Below are 21,738 nucleotides of genomic sequence, written 5' to 3' on the forward strand. Positions count from 1 at the left end.
TAGGCTAACAGGGGACAAAAGTGATCAGGCGAAACTAAGCAACCGGAAAAAAATTCCAGCTGGGGCCGAAACTGTATTATCTTATGAAAACAGAGTGAATAAACAGAAGGAGAACTGGTGATAAGCACAGTTGCCCTTCCTGAGGCAAAGCCAAGGTGGCCATTTGCATTCTCCAGACTCATAGTTTCTGACTTGTGCTTGCTGCTCGTGAAGGACAGGCATGTCGGTAACCATGTGCCAGACCCTGGGCTTCGTGGTGTCTACCATTGGGTTTGCTGGTATTATCGCCGCCACAGGAATTGACATGTGGAGCACCCAAGACCTCTATGATAATCCAGTGACAGCCACCTTCCAGTATCAGGGTCTGTGGAGGAGCTGCGTGAGGCAGAGTTCAGGATTCACCGAGTGCCGGCCATACTTCACCATCCTGGGACTGCCAGGTAGGAGCTTGGCATCAATAAAATTCAGTATTCTAAGGAGCCAGCAGCATTCAATTTGAATTAGGTTTACGAGTATCTACAGAGACAGGACATCATTGACCACTGATAAATAAAAATAAATGTGACAAAAAAGGTTAGTATGGGGAATTTAAAAAATAAACATATAGAGTATTTGATTTTGGAAGCAAGCTACTGTTAAAAAAGGGCACAAACTTTTGGAAGAGAAAATGAAGGGTGGAAAAATAATAGGTTTAATATTTTTATATTTTAGGACATCGCTATCGCAAATTTGGTAAAACCACTGTATGCCTCCTGAGGTTAAACTCATGTTGCAGTCTTGGGGGACTGGATTAGGAGATGCTGAAACAAGTCCATGCATAGGATGCTCTGGTTATTCTGGCGTATCATTTTAACTGTGAAATCAGCAGTGTGTCAGCCTTTACGGCAGAATTACTGAGATTATTGTTCATGGTGACCTCTGTAAAGCTAAAGTACATCTTCACGAGCCTACCAACATTAGCAATTTTGCAGTGCATCCAAAGGACAAAGGGACTAGCCCTGGTCGCTCTTTCCCCATGTCCTTCTGATTCTACACATCTACTGTATAACCGTTTCCCTCCTTTTCTATGTCACCTTAAATCACAGCCTCCCACTCCCTCCAGTCCAATGTCCCTCTCTGATTTTAATTCCCCTCACATCCATTTTCTCCTTTATAACGTATGCTCATTCTCCATGTTTTTACTATTCTTTGCATTTCCTCACTCACCTTTACATTCTGAAAAATCTGCATTCGTTTTCCAAATCCGTAACTCACTTACAATCTCCGTCTGTTTTTCCTCTCACCTTCATCCCTCTTTACTCCTTGTCTTTTTCATTCGTGTCTTTCTTCTCCTCTTCGTTTGACTTCCTCTTCGTCACTCCTTTTTCAACACGTTTTTACACATATCCATGTAGCTGTCCTCTTTAGTTTTACTAACAATTAATCTTTAATGACTCTCTTTCCTAGTGTCACCTAATCATTTTCCTCCATCTTGTTTCCACTCTCCCCCTCCTCCACCCTGACACCTGCCCAATATATCTCTCTCTCTGTTTCTCTCTCTAAAGTATCCTGTTATGAGTAAAAGATGTTAGCTGTATCAAAAAATATTGCTTATCTGTAACGCCCTTACCCACATAGCTTTTTTTGTATCCTCTTGTAGTTTTCATTTGTAAGATTACCAAGGCATTACAGAAGCCATGTTGATTTATTAATTATATAGAGCACGGCTCAGACACAGTGGTAAATAGATTGCAGATTGTGAGCGATGTGCATTTAAACAAATAAGTACAAATAGGTACACATGTAGTAATGAGAATGTTACAAAATACAGTCAAGGTTTCCATCTTTGGTATTGCATGTTATGCAGACATTAAGTTAAACACTGCACATAATATTGACTTACAGCGTCAAAGGGCAGCATGATGTCAGAGAATATTCAAAAGTGTGTATACATATGAGGACCTCACCCTTAATTTACAGGATTTCAGACTTTCCAGAGTGGACTGAACTTGGCATGTGTGATTCCCCAAGAGTGGCAAGTGGCCAGGGCTGCCTCTAGGGCGGTGCGACCTCTGCCACCCACCAGGAGCTGACTTCGGGTGGGGGAGCCGTGTTAGCTAGTATAGTATGATTTAAAAGCGCTTGCTGCAGCGTTCCTTGCCTCCAGTAATTTTCAGGCAACAATAAAAATATCAAGATAGCTCTGATGCTGAATGTTCTGCCTGGAGAGAGATCAGAGTTTTGAGCGGCACTGTTAAAGGGTGTTAGCGACGAAATCTGTGGCAGTGGTGGTCATTGGAGGGCGTCAACCAGCATTGTCGCACAGGACGCCACCAGCGCTAAGGCCGGCCCTGCAAGTGGCAGTGGAATAACAGATATTTTAATTCATTGTTTAAGTTATCATAAGAAGTGGTTCTACTGATAGGAGGTAGGATGGAGATCCTGACCTTTGGGGTAAGTACTCCCAGGGAAAGATTGATTTAGCTTGCATGAAGGCAGATGCATCTGCTTGCAAGATGATGTTGGCCACCAGTGATGGCCAGTTTCCGGGCAAGATAGTTTTTGGATTCTAGAATGGATTGACCTGTGGGTAATGTAGGTTCTCTTGTGGATACACTTTTATTCCTGTGAGATAGTTATAGTTTAAATAATCCTATGAGTAAAGAGTATGAATGGCCAAGGCTCAATAGCACAAGTGATTAAATCAATGATTTAAAACCATTTCCTTGTAGATTTGAAACTTTTTAGGAGCCTGAGCTAAAGCTATGCCTCTTTATCCAAGGAGTTGAAATGTATTTGTAGACAGAAAATCATATTGGTTTGCCTTTAGAGGGCGTAAGGTAACGTCATCTTTTGCACTACAAACTGTCAAAACTGCAACAGTAAGCACTATACAAAAGCACATTTTCCTTCTAATAAATTGTATTTGCTCTCTTACTTGATGTGTTTCCTAGACAGGCCAAGGTGTTTCTTTCCCAGTGTTCTGCTCTGTGGATCAGATAAACTTGAAGTAGGTTATTCTTCTGGCCAGTAACCAGCCCAGCACCTTGACAAATAGGGTGAGGTATAAGCCAGAGATATCTGTGCTATCAATTTAAGCTATTTTAATGTTTCATTATATACTTTCAATTGATGGATTTAATTGGAATTTCTAAGTATGAAAAGTCACAACGGATTCTCCTTAGGAAAAGAGTCTTAAAGAATGATTTTATGAGACATTTTTAGGACCAAACCCGTAGATTAAGGGGCATATTTATACTCTGTTCGCACCGAATTAGCGTCAATTTTTTTTTACTCTAATTTGGTGCAAAACTAACTCCATATTTATACTTTGGTGCTAGACCCGTATAGTGCCAAATTCATGGAGTTAAGGTCATTTTTTGGAAGTGGAGACCTACCTTGCCTTAATGAGATGCAAAGTAGGTGTTCCCATGCAAAAAATGACTCTATGGCCTTAACACCATATTTAGGGGCATATTTATACTCTGCAGCATATTTATACTCTGTTTGCACTGAATTAGCATCATTTTTTTTTTAACTCTAATTCAGTGCAAAACTAACTCCATATTTATACTTTGGTGCTAGACTCATCTAGCGCCAAAACCCTGATTTATACTTTTTTTGCACCACATTAACGTCATTTTTTGATGCAAAAGTGGCTCAAACTTACAAAATATTGCCCCTTAATTATACTTTTTGCTGCAAAACTGCACTAATTCAGTTTTGCACCAAAAAGTTTAGCACGGGCTTGCACCATTTCTGTGCACCAGCCGGGCACCATATTTATGGAATGGTGCAAGCCGGTGGAAAGGGTAGGCTAGTTTAAAAAATAATGGCCCATATTTATACTTTTTTAGCGCCGCATTTGCGTCAGTATAAATATGGGCCAATAAAGTCGGGTGGGGCTGGTGGTATAGAAGAAGAGGGTTTAGCACCAAAAAATGACTTTAGGCAGGTTAGAGTAAAAAAAATGACTGTAACCAGATTAGCGTAATTTTATGGTGCTAAACCTACCATGCCACATGACTCCTACCTTAGAAAAAGCAGGAGTCATGCCCACCACCCCAATGGCAAGCACAGAGGGCAAGGGTCCCCTGGGCATTGCCATTGCACCCTGTGCCATGTATGGGGGCCCATTTCAGGTCCCCCTATGGCACTTTCAAAGATAAAATGCAATCTTACCTGTACTTACCTGGGATGGGGTCCCCCCTCCTCAGCAGTCCCTCTGGTGTGGGTGGGGGTGCGCCTGGGGAGGGCACCTGTGGGCTTATTCCATGGTCTTCCAGCATGGAAATAGGCCCACAGGTCCCGTAACGCCTGCCCTGACCCAGGCTTTAAAAAATGGGGCAAAGCAAGCTTTGCCCCATTTTTTGACCCATCCTCCCTCCCTTGCACCATTTTTGCATGGGAGTATAAATATGGCGTTAAGGCCATAGAGTCTTTTTTGCACGGGAACGCCTTCCTTGCATCTCATTAAGGCAAGGTAGGTTTCCACTTCCAAAAAATGACTTTAACTCCATAAATTTGGCACTTGACGGGTCTAGCACCAAAGTATAAATATGGAGTTAGTTTTGCACTGAATTAGAGTAAAAAAAGAAATTATGCTAATTCAGTGCAAACAGAGTATAAATATGCCCCATAGCGTCAAAAAATAACGCTAATCTGGTTAGAGTCATTTATTTTGACTCTAAACCTACCTAACGTCATTTTTTTTTACACTAGCCTACCCTTTGCACTGGCTTGCACCATTCCATAAATATGGTGCCCAGCTGGTGCTAAAAAATGGTGCAAGCCGGTGCAAAACTTTTTGGTGCAAAACTGCTTTAGTGCAGTTTTGCACCAAAAAGTATAAATAAGGCCCTAAGTACCCATAAGTTCACATCCATGCACTAAAGTATACAAAGAGATTGGCTTGTGACCAACAATTGGAGGCCTTACCTTTCCTTTCATGTAGGATTAGGGATAGATTCCTTGCTTTATGAACAAGTCGAGATTAGTTTATTTCTGACTGACTTTAGTACAAAACCTCTGAAAAGTCTAATATTTTCTTTAAGACAAATTTGAGGCACAGTTTTGAGGAACCCAAGCTGCAAATATCCAGAATCCCTCTTGGTTGTAAGACCCTAGTATGAAAACCCCAGTCCACATATACAGAGCCTTCTTTCTCAAAAGGATTCCTTACTGGCATCCAAATGATGCAAATTACCTGATATCCCACATTCAGTAAACCCTTGCATCAGTTTCTCCAGCACGTTTGAAAACAACCCTTCACTTGCGCCTTCCACCTTTGCTAAGAGCAGATAATGGGCAGGCGGGTCCTGGAACTGCTGTTTGCTTTCCTAAACTGTAGGGGACAACACTGAATGGGCAGGGTTCAACTCTGATAAGCCTTATCACCTCCGCATTATTTCCCAGTGAATAGTCAATGGGCCCCTCCTGGCCATGATTAAGTGAATCGATGGTAGTCTAAGCTGAAAGAAATAGTGTGGGATTGGCCTCTTTCAGACTCAAGAACTCGGTGGTTGCTAACTGATAAGAGTGTGCAGGCTTCCTAAGCTTGACTCACTGCCTTTTGTTTTCTTGTATTCAGACAATTTAATTCTTGCCAGTTGCGTTCTTATAAATGGTTTGATTTTTTCGTTGCGTTAGTGTCCATTTCCTCCCAAGATAGGACAGTGATGTACTTTATTCTTTGAACTTGCTTTTGCAGAATTATGTGAAATTCAGCAAAAATTACATGAAATGAGGTGACATCACCTGAAATGCAAGACACACATTTACAGATACAATGTCGCGCATAATGCATCATGCATCTATTTTGAAGGAGAGGATAGGAAAAAAAGTGCTGGAAAAAAAGTACTAAACCCCTAGGTGCCGCAAACAACAGCCACTCTCTTTCTAGTTGTATGTACTGTTTCACTGTTAGGTGGCACAATAGCATTATTTCGTAAATTTCATGTAACACGCATTAGGATAAATTAGCAAAATTACATGTAATTACACTAGAGTAACATACAATTTGCCGAGGTCTAGATAAGAGTCATGTGCAGTATATTTTGCAGTTCAAAACAACGTTTTCAAGTCAGAATCCCATTGACAGATAATCCTGACCTCCGTTTAGGCTATTCAATTTAATTATGTGCAGGCATGTTATTACATTTTTCAAAATGACTCCAACATCTTCCAATGATACTCTTGGAATATGTTTATTAGTTTATAACACAACCTTTCACCTCTCCCAGACACTTGAGGTCCAAACCCAAATGTTTTCGTCAAGTTATTGCAATTTCAAAAAACTATGTACCTAGAGCAGGCTTCTCAAACAAGTATCTCTTCCGCTACTGGTAGCTCTTCAGCTACCCTTGAGTAGCTCTCGTGTGCTGCCTTTGCTTACTAAATTAGACATTTCTGTTGGTAAAATTAATATATGTATACCAAAATCAAAAAGTGTGTATTCAAGATGAATATGTGTGTATATTTATAACTCACATGCTGACGTTTAGGAAGACATTACTAAAAGTAACTTGCTGCCAAGGGCATTGCTGCTATGACTGTTATGTTTTATCCATATAGAGGCATTCCATATTGACAAAGCATTTTTTACATTAATGCTGGGAATCACACCTGATTCACTCACACTGCTGGTAATCTTGATTATGAGAGCCACAAATGTAAACTTGACATGGTCAGTATTAAAACTCTAATCATATTAGTAGCTATGGATGATTTTCATTGAACACAAGGAGTTGGAAAACCCTGATTTAGAGTATTTGCTTAAGCAACCTCTGTGGCATCTCGTGGCACTTTTTAGTGCCTCACAGTGGAGTCTTCAGAACCTTCCTGTGCCAGCACCACAGCAAAAATGAGAAAATGGATTGTAAAACCGATGTTAAAGCTTCTGTAACAAATGTTTATTATGTATAAATCATTTGGCAAACAATAGAGATTTAGGCCTAACTTAAGTGCAAAAACAAATCTTTTTAATACAAGCATTGGCAAAGTCAATAGATCTGGTGTTGGTCGCCAACCTCTTGGCTTTGTCAACACTTTTTTTCTGGCAATAGTTTTGCAAAACTTTATTGCTGGAGAAGCCTCGGGCGCTCCTGAATCTAAAAGAAAAAACACTGTCTAAAAGCAAAAATACTTTTTTGGTCTCTACATTGCCATAGAGGTCACTGGCACTGAAGGGAACTAATTTGTGCTTGAACATGCTCCTAATAAAAGAACAGAATATTGTCACTCTCAGTGAATTTATCCGATGATTATAGAGGGTTGATTCACTGCCTTATAAAGTATGCTTTAGTTGGGAGGAATTAACATGTGAATTACACAATAGATGGCCAATGGATGAAGAGGGTTGGCTGAAATTCCCTATGAGTAAGATTAATATACATATAACTTTAGTAAAATCAAAAGGTTTGGCTAATGCCAAACCTAAAAATAGAGAGTGAATTGATCTTGGATAGCTTTTGTTTCCAGCGGCAGCTACTCCGCTATGGCAGAGGAGCGTCACTCCGAGCCAGCAGCTGCAAACCTTTTACAATAAAATGAAAACAATCTATATTTATTATTGCTTTATTGTAAAATGGTTGGGGTCATGGGGCATGACATTGACAGGGGAAGTGCACAACACTCCCCTCAGTGCTCATGTATGCTTGGCCAGCCATCTCAGGCCAGCCAAACACACATGCGCACTGGGCACTCTCCAACCCAGCACTGTGGTGCCGGGTTGGAGACAGCAGGCAGAGGTTCCCACTCTGCCTTGAAGCACCAAGCAGGGGAGCTCCGGCCAATCCTAATGCTGCTCTCATGCTGTCTTAATTTTTCCTACCACCCCCCTCGCATGTGCCGCCCCGCCACTTCAGTTTAGCGCGAGCCGCGACTGCTGATACAACTCGCAATTTGTAATATGCAGGTCACAAATTTGTATTTTACATAGAGAACTCATTGGAGCAGTGCTTTTGCTGCACAGATCCTTATGTTACCTCCACTTCACAAGTTATGGCCCATATTTATACTTTTTGACGCTAAACTGCGCTAACGCAGTTTAGCGTCAAAAAATTTTGCGCCGTCTAACGCCATTCTGAAGCGCCATGCGGGCGCCGTATTTATGGAATGGCGTTAGCCGGCGCAAGCAGACCGGCGCTGCCTGGTTTGCGTGGAAAAAAGCCACGTACACCAGACAGCGCCGGCGTAGGGGGAAAATGGCGTATGGGCGTCTTAAAATGGGGCAAGTCAGGTTACGTCGAAAAAATCGTCGTAACCCGACTTGCGCCATTTTTTTTCGACGCCCATCCCCCATCAACATGACTCCTATCATTGTAAAGATAGGAGTCATGCCCCCTTGCCCAATGGCCATGCCCAGGGGACTTCTGTCCCCTGGGCATGGTCATTGGGCATAGTGGCATGTAGGGGGGCACAAATCAGGCCCCCCTATGCCACAAAAAATAAAAAATAAAAACTTACCTGAACTTACCTTAATGTCCATGGGATGGGTCCCTCCATCCTTGGGTGTCCTCCTGGGGTGGCCAAGGGTGGCAGGGGGGGTCCCTGGGGGCAGGGGAGGGCACTCTGGGCTCATTTTGAGCCCACTTGTCCCTTAACGCCATGCCTGACCCAGGCGTTAAAAAGCGGCGCAAATGCGCCGTTTTTGGCCACGCCCACTCCCGGGCGTCATTTTTGCCCGGGAGTATAAATACCACGTAAAGGCCTGGGAGTCATTTTTTAAGACGGGAACGCCTCCCTTGCATATCATTAACGCAAGGAAGGGGTTCACGCTAAAAAATGACGCACACTCCGGGCACTTTGGCGCCCGAAGCGTCTAACGCCATAGTATAAATATGGCGTTAGTTGGTATAGTTTAGCGTCGAATTTGCGTCGAAAAAAACAACGCAAATTCGGCGCAACCAGAGTATAAATACGGCCCTATATTTCTTGTAATATTTTTTAATGATTAATTAGCCGGCAGTGATGTACTGTATGCAAATTGCAATGCATATGTATACACCCTTACTATGTTTCCTCAATTTTTTGTTATTCTAAGGCTGCTAAAATGGTTAATTTGACCAATAATAAGGATTCACTAGTGGTATAATAAATGGTGCAATTACTCCTATGGACTGGTACATCTGACCTTCTTACAGATGCTTCTCTTAAACACTTGTGAAGTAACAATATTGAGGATCTTTGTTTCCTCAAAGGCATTGGAATCAAGGTGTTGGTCTCCAGTTTGACCCCAGCAAGGATGTGACAAACAAAACAAGTGCCAATAGCACTTTTAGTAAGGCATTTGTGTTGGGTCCAGCTGGAACTGAAACTGAGAGACCTCTCTCGCAGTCACGGCTCACGGGTCTTATATGGGACAGGGTGGCGCATGGGGGAGGCAGCAGAGGGGGTTACCTGAACGCTGGTCATGCCGCTCCCCCGTCTCTGCTGCAGCCGGCTACAGGCACAGGCTCCCAGCCTGCCATGCAGCCAATACGTGCGCTGCTCAGAGCAGAATCAGGATTGGCTGGGAGCCATGCAGGCTCTCTCCAGTCTGGCAACTGTTTTGCTGGGCTGAGAGAGTGCTGGGCGCATGTGTGTTTGGCCGACCCGAGATGGCTGGCCAATCACACATGCACTTTGAGGGGGAGTGCTGAGCACTCCCCCTCACACTCGTCACCCCCAAGCCCCCTCCCCTCTAGAAGAAAACGATAATAAACTAAGTTTATTATCAATTTCTTCTGGAGGTTTTGCAGCTGCCGCTGCTGGCAGAGGAGCAACACTCCTCCACCCTAATGGAGGAGCTGCACCTGCTCTCCCATCCCTTACAGGTTGCAGCTCTGAATGTAAAGCATAAAATGTGCAGGTGCCGCTGAATGTGCCCTGCTGTTGGAAAATTGCACCAGGATAAATTCAAATCATTTCACTGGAGCTGGCCTAAATCTTGCTCAATATTAGCTGCTGGATCTGGGATTCGGATTGATCGCACTCATTTCCATTGCTGGCCGATATAAACTTCTTTAGGGGACACAAGTGAAAGCCCTTCACAAGTGTACGTATCATAATGCGTTTCTGGGTAATGCGTGTTTCCGAGTTAACATTGGCTAGGATAAACAGACAGCAGCTGATTACTTCAGCCAGGCTCTTGCAGATTAGATGACTGTGTTGTGGGGTTTCGATTACCCATGTAAAAGACCAAGCAAGTCAGGCAAAAGATTTAAGTAATGCTAACAACCAACCAGAAAATGCTAGGGTCAACACATCAAAGACCAAACAGCCAACTAGAAAATGTTTCAGATCTTGACTTCACAGTAGACAGCAAGAGTATGGCGCCATGTTACTACACACTAACGGGAGTGGCATAATTGTGTAACAGCTTAGCAGGCTCATAAAGAGGGCCTTGGGGGCATGTGGCCGGGATCATAGATCGCACGGCACATCACAGCATACATTCATTCAGAATTAGCGCTACACTGAGAGCAGCAGAATGGGGAGTTTTGCAGCAAGGCATTAGGAAAATTGGCCGTTGGAGTAAAATCTTTAGAAAATGTATTCTATAGCAAAGCCAACCAAAATTAAGAGCTCCTTAAAATGACACCTACAACAACACTCGTTGAAATGTATGGGTCCTTCTAAAATGACCATCCATTCTTGTTTTCCCCTCCAAGATTTTTTTACAAGTGGCAGGATTTTACTCTTAATGTGCAAGATGCCTGTCCTTCCACAATTGGTGGTCCCTTTTTAGCTACCCAATTTAGGCATATAAACAGAAACAGTATTCACTTTATGAAAAAATAGCTTTGCACGTCATGTGAATTTGCAATCAAGAAAGCTCTCGGGTATGGTAGTGAGTTTTCTCATTTGCCGGATTGAGTCTCAAATCTCTGAATTGCAGTGGTTTTAACAGTGGGCGTCCCATCGGCAGCAGTTCTAGTCGTCATCTGATTAGGTTATCGTTTGGGCAATGGCTTGCATCCAGCTAGAAGCAGTGTTACGCCTGTGCAGCCTCGGTTCTTGCCTCTTAATCTTTTTTGAACAATGAGAATTGACTTTTCTTTAAAGTAACCAACAAGCCCTCAAACGTACTGTGGTAGTAGTGTTGAATATTGGTCGAATCGCTGTGTAGCAGAATGTTGTTGGATTACTGGCTCATCTGTTCATTATAATGCTTTCAGTGAACTCAACTACAGCCTGCGTTAAAGCATGCAGCTAAAGATACTCCAGGACTGGGGAAATGTGGTCTGGAAACCTGGTTGTGGCACTATATGGTGTAATTATTTATTCATATATTTATAAGTGCGAAAATGATGTAATGGCGTGGAAGCTGTTTGCACGCAACCCGGAGGAAATGTATTCATACTGAGACCAAACGATAAAAGACCCAGAAAGCAAAATTCATAGTAGCAAAAATCGGACATCCGGTTATTTCTTTACGAAGATGCACTAGAAATAACCTGGCCTTTCTTCTAAGCGACAGCAGCGTAGGAAAGAATCTGACAGATTCTGGCAATGAGTTCCAACGTTTATGGGCTGCTCACTCGAATACCTAGTTTGCTGTTTTTTTTATTATTTTAGTTTTTAGAATGAGCCTTGCTTTTCTTGTTGTTTTATACGAACGACCTACAATCGTCATCGAATAACTTATTCTGGAGTTCCTTTTGTAGTGGGCTGAATTTTCCCCTGTGTGCATGTAAGTTAAGTTAAGAATTCTGCGTTCTTATTATATTTTGATATTTTCTGAATGTTATCCTCTAATATTTCCGTTGCAATTTCCTTATTGTTAAACTTTTAATGTCATATGATGTGAAGAGAGAAAGGCAGAAAAGGAAGAAGAGAAAGATAAGTAATTTAGGTTGGTTGCTCATCAGGTGTCATTGAGGCGCCTAATCTATGTATCAGCGAAAGTACAGTTTGTGATGGTGACAGAAATATGTTTATATTTTTCACTTTTATAAAGAGCCTACAGGGACAAAGGGTATTGCAGCGCTTTACATGAGCACCTGATTGCATCACACTTTTTTGTCAATTGTGACCCCCTGATCGGTGTATCAGAAAAAGTGTGTAACTTTAAGCAGAGAAGTGATAGTGGAAACCTAGACTTAGCACCACCTCGCTTTGCTCTGTTCAATAACAGAGGGAGGGGCTTAAGCCGTTTTCAGTCAGGTTAGTGCCGGGCGGCTGAACGAGGAGCCAGGCTTATTACATTAATCACAAGGCTGTGCTCTGGGCCATACATCATCTCAAGCTATTCGCACTCTCCAGTAGAAGCCAGTCAGTAGTGATTCATGAGGACTAATGACAGAAAGGTGACCTTGAAATGTTCTTGGTTACTTCCGGAACTGTACGGGTGGGGTTTAGTGGGAGTCACTGTCAGGAGTCTGTAAGTAAGGTAAATGCTACATGTGTAGCCACAAAAACCACGAGTACTCCCATTATGTATGTGCTAGCCCGTTCTCATTGTCTTCGGTAAAGAATGATGATTCCACGATAAATAAATACAAGTATTAATATTCGTGGTAATGTTTTTGTCCAACTCTATAAATGGTTGTTATTTTTCACTGGAGCAAATATTTTGTTGCATAATATAAAAGGAGGAATATTCGGGTTCGAATCAATGTAAAAGTGACCCTGCAAGTACTATTTTTGTTTTGAATTACCTATATTGGTGGGGGAAATTTGAGTTTCCCTTTTTAGGGTTGAGCGCGCAAGCGCTCTAGCCTGATGTAATCTCTCTGAGAGCTTTTAACCACGCCCACCGCACGTCCATCAGTTTCGTTGGTTTGTGGGCTTGCCTTTTAAAAATCGCTTGCTTTCATTTGTGAAAGGCATGCATATGTCATGCCTTTTCCAGTGTTTAGCCCTCCTCGAGGGCACCGACCAACTCCTGAAAACATACGAGGCTCCATGTTTACCGTATGGACTTCTGGACTACTTTTTTTTTTTTTTTTCCTATGCAGCGGGATCTGACTGGGCATTAGTCGAGCACTTCGAATGACATTGATCCTGTTACATGGATAATTGCACATTTGTCGATGCGTTTGATGGCGAGCAAACTTTTGTTTCCTTTTGTGTATTCCTTCACGCTCATGGCGTGGTGCTTTAAATCGGCTTGTTTATATATAGCTGTAATACTTTTCATTTTCAGTGTATGTGTCAATAAATGTCCGGTTAGGACTTTACAATGCTAATAGCTCTAAGTTGAGCAAATGCCAGACCCATTGCATTGCAAATGCTTGTTGATAATTGTTAGAAATTGGGTTTCTGGTTGGCTAGGGTATGCACTTCAGCCAGGCAGAACCTACCCACTCTAGTCAAGGTTTGGGAGTTACACGTCCAAGATAACCACTGCTCACCCCCTTGGTAGCTTGCCACGAGCAGTCAGGCTTAACCTGGAGGCAATGTGTAAAGCGTTTGCACAACACACAACACACGTGACGCAAAATGTACACCACAAAGTAAACACAACACTGAGTTATGTAAAAATAATCTATATTGCACAAAACATAATTAGACCAGCATTACACGTAAGTAATACCCTGCTACCTTAGCAGTTGTCAGAAGGTTACACAAGTTACTAATACTCTGCAAGAATATGCAGTTGTCACATTAGAACACATAAGTACTCAGGATTCTGCCACATAAGCAGTAGTCAGGAATTATAGTAAAAGATATATGCACTTGTTATGAACAATTCTTAAATACCCATGAATGGAACATTAGAGAATATACCACAAGTCATATACATACACATCAGCTAGACATGCCTAGAAAAGGAACATTAGCACATATATGTATCACCAGTAAACAGGTAGAAAATAGCAAACATCTGTAAGTTTGTTTTAGGCTCTATAGCCTAGATTTTCTAAAGAGTACCTGGTTCCAGTTGATTCGGGCACTTCCAGTGCCTAAAGGTGAGTGTAGAGGGCCCCCCGGCGCTCCGGCGCGCAAAACAGGGGCCACGCGATGTCTTGGAGGGAAGAGGGGCAGTTGGCACCCTCTCTTCCTGAACGGGCCCCTCTGGGGGCCTCCGTTCTGGATGGGGGCCTGCCTTGGCCTCCGCATAACCTGTCCGTGGGGTGGGGGGCCGGGCGAAGCCCACTAACAATTCTGGGGGCCAAGGCGGGAAGGGACCTCCGTCGAGGTCTCCCTTCCCGATTTAGATGAAAGAAAAATGCCCCTGAAAAAGGAAAGGAGCGTCCCGCTCCTGTCGCAGCGACCGGGGAAGGGGGCGCTCCCTGCACCTCCCCCGAGTCCTGCCTCGCTTGTAGATGGAAACTCGGACACCTCCGGGGGCCCGAGGAAACACTCGCCTGCCACTGATGTGGTGCGCGAGTGAGGGAAGCCCCTCCCGAGCCGCCGGGAGGCTTCCTGTAGGATTGAAGGTGGCTGGTGCCCCGGGGGCGCTCCCGGAAGCGGGAGGTGCCTCGGTGGCGCAGAGAGGAGCACGCTTGCTCCGATTCCTTTGCTGAGGTGCCCCGGGTGCACTAGAATCAGCGCAGAACCGGCACTGAAGAAAAATCAAAAGCCCGGGTTGCGGCGGTGATTTTGGGAAGCAGAACGCAGCGTTTTTTACAGCGCGAAAACCAAACGTGCAGCCTGGGCTGCAGCAGTGATATTTTCTAGCAATTTCAAGAGAGCGCTCTCTACAGCGCTTTAGTGAGAGCCTAGTGAGATCGGTGCAAGGGTCAGGGGCACAGCAGCCTGCCCCTGGGAACAACCAGGAGACCAAGGGGCACAGGGCTGGTGGGCCCAGCTACAGACCAGCACAAGGGTTACAGAGGGTGGCAGTTTCCTCTAGTGACCAGAGGGGTCACAGATCAGCACAGCAGCAGCAGTCCAAGGTGGTTTCCTGGTGAGTCCATTCATCAGCGTTCTGTGTCCAGTTTCAAGTTCCAAGAATGTTCAAATTGTGGGGAAAATTCCCCTGTACTTATAGTCAGTTTTTACAGTGTTTCACAATGGTAGGGAGAGGAGGTTCCAGCCAGTTACAACTGGTTCTGGGAGTGCCCCATCTCTCCTTTCAGCACAGGCTCCAAACATCAGTGGGAGGTTAACGACCCTATTGTGTGAGGCCAGGGCACAGTCTTCACAAATGCAGGTGTGCCCCGCCTCTCCCTTCTCTCAGCCCAGGAAGGCTTTACAAAATGTAGATGCACCTCTGTGTCACCTCCACCCTCCCTGTGTTCAGGGTGTCTGAGAAGTATGCACAAAGCCCCAACTGTCAGTCTACCCATACGTTGATTGGAGACAAGCTGCAAAAACACCAAAGTTATAAGTACAGATAAATGCGCACTTTCTTGAAGTGGCATTTCTGTGATAGTAATAAAAAATACACCTACACCAGTAAGTAGCATTTCTTACCACTGTCACAACCATACCAAACATGCCTACACTACCCCTCATAAATCAGACAATACCCCTTACACAGAAGGCAGGGCATTTCCAAGGCAATCCTATGAGAGGGCAGCACTCACAGTAGTGAGACACCAAGTTAGGCTGTTTGTCACTACCAGGACAGGCCACGCAACATGGCACATGTCCTGCCTTCTACATATATGGCACCCTGCCCAGAAGGATAGCTAGGGCGTACCTTAGGGTTGACTTACATGTAGTAACAGGGGAGTTCTGGGCCTGGCAAGTAAATTTAGATGCCAGGTCCCTGTGGCAGGAAACTGCGCACACAGGCTCTGCGCTAGCAGGCCATAAATAGGTTTGACAGGCTACTTCATGGGTGGCGCAAGCAGCGCTGCAGGCCCACTAGTAGCATTTAATTTACAGGCCCTGGGTATAGGGATACCACTTTACAAGGGACTTATAGGTAAATTAAATATGCCAATCAGGTATAATCCAATCATACCAAATTTGTAGGAGAGAGCACATGCACTTTAGCACTGGTTAGCAGTGAAAAAGTGCTCAGAATCAAAACGTCAGCCAACAAAGGTCAGAAAAATAAGGAGGCAAAAGCAAAAAGTCTGGGGAATGACCCTGTAAAAGGGCCAGGTCCAACAATAATGGTACGTATAACCAAGCAAACATATAGAAGTCGTCAAAACAACTGGTTTACTAAGCTAATTTCGCTGCTGCCATCTCCGGTCATCTGCAAGACAGGGACCAAAATCAGATTTCCTTGGTTAAAATGAGCAATATTATATTGGAGAATATTGACACCTGTCATTTATAGAGCTTTAAAACTGCAAAGGCTAAATAAACACAATTTAGTACTGCAAAAGAGATGGCAGGGGAGTATGAGTGGAAATGAAGAGTAGGGGAAAGGGACTGAGAGAGGGAGATGGATGGATGGATAGACAGAGGGACAGGCCCTGAATACAAGTGAAAATCGCATTTAAATGAATAATGCAAGGGGAAGATCAGCAACAGAATGTAAATCTTAGGAGACTAACTGATAAAAACGAGCGAAGAGAATTTAGGAACGAAGATAGACAGAATGAGAGAAAATGTGAGATACCAGCTACAGATTCAATTCTGATATGTCCTCAGTGAGTGATGAGCCTTGTGAATTTTGGTTACAAACTATTTGACTGCCTAGTTTCAGACTTCTGTCATAGACTCAAACAGATTGGACAATATGATCACCAGTGACTCATCTTTTTCATTTTCTTCCGGTTATAAAATTCGACCTTTCTTATCTCCAGATTTTTATGATTGTATGACGCTATATCGAGGTCGATAATATCGACTTGCAAAAATATTGCATCTATTACTTTGTCAAAGAATAAAATGTTTATTCTTACTGCCACATACCTAGGCTTACATTGCAATGTAGTGGTTGGGTTGATGTGGTGGATGCAATACTGTCAAGCAATATAACTGTGTTATACTGTTAGGTTGTGTCCTAAATCAGAGGTTGCGCCGTGTTTTCCATGTTCAGGCAGTGGAGGCCTTCAGATAAAGCTCTGCCTGAAAGGTAATGTTTCCGGCTGATCAAATCTTCAGCTGACCATCTGTCCATGAGATTTTCCTTAATTAAATACCTTAGCATTTAACCTTGGCTAAGTCCATAGCATCCTTCACAATGATACTGTGTGTGTGAAAACACACACTTAATACCCTACACACACAAATACATGCTTACATCGTATCTCTAACCACCTTACTCATAATTCTACTGAGAACAACAAAACCATTTTTGTGCATTCGCCACACACTGGTTCCTGGGCTGCCGAGGCTGATCACTGACAGAATTTGTCATAAGGTGACAATACGAAAACAATTTATCTAACTATGTGCATTCAAGAAGTTACAGAAAACTGACCTTTTCAGCAGGCATTCAAAGGTTCAGATGAACAGTAACCATCAGGGATCTCCATCACAGCGTACAATTTACCTAGCCAAACCCCAAAATTATCAGTACCATCATTCAAAGTCCAAGGTGTCCCCACTCCTGCCTTGCCTTATCTCCACATTCCAGATCAGCCTATATTTTAACTTTGTGATATTTCCCAAATGCCCATGTCTGCTAGTTAGTTCTGTTAAACAATCAGCATCATGAACTCAGTAAGATGTTGAATGGAAGACAGTCCTTCCCCCAGTGTGTTTTTATACCTTGCCAAAATTTACCTAAGGTCGCTTCAAAGTACAGAAAAATGCAAATATGGTTCTCATCTATCCCCATGTTTGTTATGCGTCGTCATGTACTAAAACATGAATCCACCCACTGAGTGTGGTGGTTCTCTACTATCATAACACATTGATTTGAAAAGTGTATGTTCACACCTTGGGGAAACCTGATGCTGAATAACCGTTATTGTTACTCAACTCGATCATGGGCGTCCACTGAACTTTTTTCAGGTGGGGGCGTCCCAGACTGTTTTTGGCAGGGGCCGTGGCCGTACTAGTGCAGGCCGTGTAACACTACAGCGGCCGTAGTGTTATGTGGCACTGTGAGACTGCATACCAGTCTGTACCTAAATCCAGGGAGGTGGCATGTGCCTCCCCTTGCCCAACCCTGCGGACGCCCATGAACTCGATGTTACTGACGTCAGAGGGAGAAAATGCTAAGTGGACGCATTGGAATTTGAACCTGTGGCCTTGAGGTCAAACGCAGGTCTCTGGAGTGGATGCCACTGTACTACCAAACCCAGCCTCTCTTTAGGCTTAGACAAGCTCCAGATCACAAAATATGTTCATCCCACTATTTTGTGTTTCAGCTGTGTTTGACTCCTTGAAAATAATGTTCTAAGCAGTAAAAACACTCCTGACTGTGTACTTCCTCCCTCTGTTTAGCCATGTTCCAAGCTGTCAGAGCCCTCATGATCGTGGGCATTGTCCTGGCTGCCATCGGCCTCCTCATCTCTATCTTCTCCTTGAAATGCATCCGCATTGGCAGCATGGAGGACTCTGTCAAAGCCAAGATCACCCTGACGTCAGGGATTATGTTCATCTTGGCCGGTAAGTAGCTGTCGCTGGTGTGTCTATTTATTAGGTGTGTATGTATTTGAAGGGTCATTGCTGCGTGTGGCTTAAATTGGTGACAGCTTCAACACCAACAGGAGATTCCCAGTTTGCCCCACAATTTGCAACTGTTGTGCAACTATTGGGATCTGTGAATCTTCACTTAGCCTAGGGTTTCAAACATCCCAGCACCAGTCCTGGCGTTGATATCTATGATTCAGTCACAAGCTTTTCTTCCTAAACATGCAAATGTAACACCAGAGAATGAAAACTCAAAACAAAAAAAAAGTCAGAAAAGAGAGAAATACAACAGTAAATAGGTCAGATAAAATGATGGCTTAGAGAGCTGAAAATACAAAAAAGTTAGAGAGGAGATGATGTAGAATTGAATCGCTTAGAAGAAGTACAGAAAGAATGAGAGACAATAGGTGGTGAACAGATAGAAAAATGGAATTAGATTCCTGTTACATACTAAAATTATTATGCAGTGGGACCGATTATCACTAAATATATTGCTGATGCCAGTCACAGTTGGCTAGAGCCCCAACTGCCAGGCTCTTCATTGCAGGGTGGTGTCTTGAGTTTTCTAACCAGGGCCACAGAAATGGACAGTCCTTAAGATAAAAAGTATGCATTGAAGAAAACCAAAGGGCAGGAATAAGCTTGCTCACACATAGGTTAGATATGTTGATGAATCATCCAAGCGAAAATTACAACCACGCTTGGGTGTAAATGTGATAATTTGCAAAAGTCTTTTTGAGTTGTCTACATTGTTTTTGATGTGGAAGTATATTGTTTCTTCAAGTTTCTTAAATGGTTTTCCCACAAGGGCTGTGTGCTATTATCGGCGTCTCGATCTTCGCCAACATGCTGGTCACTAACTTCTGGATGTCGACAGCCAACATGTACAGCGGTGGAGCGATCAGCGGTATGGGCAGCATGGGTGGAATGCAAACTCTTCAGACAAGGTAACCTTCTTCATGCAATTACATGAAACATACAATAAATTAAACCTACCAAACTTTAGTACATGCATTCGCACAGCGCAAATGTGTGCTTACTGATGCAAAGTCACACAAATGGCAGCTTCGATCGACTTTTTGCGCAAAATGTTTTTTGTGCTTACAATTGAGACAAGCTCAGCACCAAAGCGGCATTAAGTTGCATTGCGTGAAACATCTTATAATTTAAACAAAGTGGGCATAATGGGGGCCACACACATGACATCCGATTAAAGTCAGATCAACTTAAATATCATGAAGTGTCGGTGCATGGAATACTAGTGCCCAAGTAAACCAGTCAGAGAGAATGGGCCAGCAGAATTTCTCATATTTCCATGCATTACGTGTAATTAAAAAAAAAAAAGATTACGAATTTAGCATTGGGTGGTTGTTTGCGCACATACATTTTACGCGAGGGTTTCCCCAAGGACAAATCTCATGCACGATAGCACTCGCTCGCCTTTGTGCTTTGGCACGTGGGCGTGAACACTGCCGATGACATCATTGGCACGCATCGCTTAATAAGTGTAGCCCTGTGCTCCCCTTCATATAACGCAGAGCGGTTTATTTTAATGCAGTGCTTCTCACCCTGATTTTTAGTTATCTTGGGTCGAATCGCCACACTCCCACAAAGCATCACATGCATTCTTTCCAAACAAATACATTTAGATGGAATCGTTGGTAGCCTTCACCTCACCACAAACATATATCGCAATTTAGGATTGAGATCGAGAGTTGGAAAGTTAATTTTAAACAGCCATGGTTTAATCACACATTTTCCTCGTTCTTTCTACTATTTGGCCAGATTTTTACCGCATACTTTACCATCGTTTTCAGTCAATGTGGGTATGATTCTGTCATGAGATAAACATGCAAAAAGCATACTCCACGTTTTCCCGTGGTCAATGCAATTCTGAGGTCCTTAAATGAGGATGCTGATAGCTAAACTGTTTGCCCGAACACATACAAGAGTTCCTCTTTCAAAAGATAACCACACCTAGGTAAGTTCATTTAATATAATCAACAAATGGTGACTGTTCGATAGGTTAGGTGACCGGCCCTGTGGTGCACCCCATCATCAAAATCCATGATCATTGGCCTGGTTGTGAGAAAGCAACACTTGTTATATTTCGTTGGACTAGTCCTTCGAAAGGGGGAATAGTGCGGGATAGTCTCGTTAAAACCGATAAAATCTGAACTACAAATGAAAACATAGAGCCTGGTCTTTGTGTTAAGTTTTAAAAATTCTGAATTGATAAATGCAAAAGCACCAAAATCCATTTGAGTAAAAAAAAAGGTAATAAGTGTTCTAGTAGAAGGCATTTGACCTAACCAAGGTGGTAAATGCAACTAATTGATGCCCTGCAACCTACCCTGGATATCAACTGCTGCCTTCTTGTTGAAAACTGGACATCAGGGAGCACATTTACTAACATGTCACACAACTCAGGGCAGCAAGCAAATTTATGATGCATTGCATTAACTGAGAAAGCAGAAATGTGCCATATCTACTAAGATATGTTGCACTTCAGCTCTCTCCCGTGCTGGCGCACTTGAGGCTGCATAACTAAATTGCAGGCACCTTTGCACCTTGCTTCTATGATGCCTGTGTTATGAACAGGATTATTTTTGCACAGAAAGGGGTGCCTTCTAGCAGAAAAAAAACAATCCTTAAAGCCATTTTCCTTTTTCTATGTGTGATGTGGAATGCATCAAACAGAAAAAGGAAGTTACAAGAAGAAATACATATATTTTTCCTCGTTATGCCTGAGACTGGGCAGCTCACCATTTTGGCATAATCCCAGTTTTGCCGACATTGGTAAATTTGGGATTACATTAAAATCCATGGGTGGATGGATCTGAATGTCCATGTTCCACCCATGAAACGCCTCTCTGAAGCTTAATAACACAAGGCAGCAGTATGCATTTCCTTGCATTCCTTTTGTATTTACTAAACCACGCAAAGCTAGGAAAAATGGCTTTGCATGGCTTACTAAATCCCAAATAAGTGTTGCGATGCTTTATGACGACTTGCATCACACAAGGACAACTCAAGTTTTTTGGTAAATATAGACGCAAATCAGTCTTAGAGAAGACATCCTGAAAGTTTATATTCAAATTTTTTCCTGACTGCCTCATCCACAGTCTGTGCTACATTAAGTCCAGACTAGGAAGCTGTTGTAAGGATTCCCAATAAATGGAAACAAGAGGACGGCAGGCTAGAACAAATAGATTGAAAAATGTTCTCGATGTCAGGTGACATAGTGAGCCAACCAGTAAAACATGATAATATAATCCTCAGTGAATCTGGGCTACCCTAATTATTCCATTCTCCAGCTATTCCGTTCTCCCTCCATCGGAA

The 21,738-nt window shown here is 43.1% G+C and overlaps 1 protein-coding gene across 2 annotated transcripts in view; it reads left to right on the plus strand.

Annotated features, from left to right (window-relative positions):
- The window catches only part of CLDN18 (claudin 18), a 74,239-nt gene that overhangs the window by 15,429 nt on the left and 37,072 nt on the right, over positions 1–21,738 (plus strand). The window contains exons 1-3 of one of the 2 annotated variants that reach the window (XM_069215436.1): positions 219–440; positions 18,208–18,372; positions 19,205–19,343. In XM_069215436.1, coding sequence (XP_069071537.1) covers positions 221–440; positions 18,208–18,372; positions 19,205–19,343 — 524 coding nt within the window. In that variant the 5' untranslated portion in view covers positions 219–220. Of the gene's footprint in view, positions 1–218; positions 441–18,207; positions 18,373–19,204; positions 19,344–21,738 lie in introns of those variants that run through there. The other variant, XM_069215437.1, reaches the window with a different exon arrangement.

This window comes from Pleurodeles waltl, chromosome 11 (assembly GCF_031143425.1).
Source record: "Pleurodeles waltl isolate 20211129_DDA chromosome 11, aPleWal1.hap1.20221129, whole genome shotgun sequence".
Taxonomy (NCBI): domain Eukaryota; kingdom Metazoa; phylum Chordata; class Amphibia; order Caudata; family Salamandridae; genus Pleurodeles; species Pleurodeles waltl.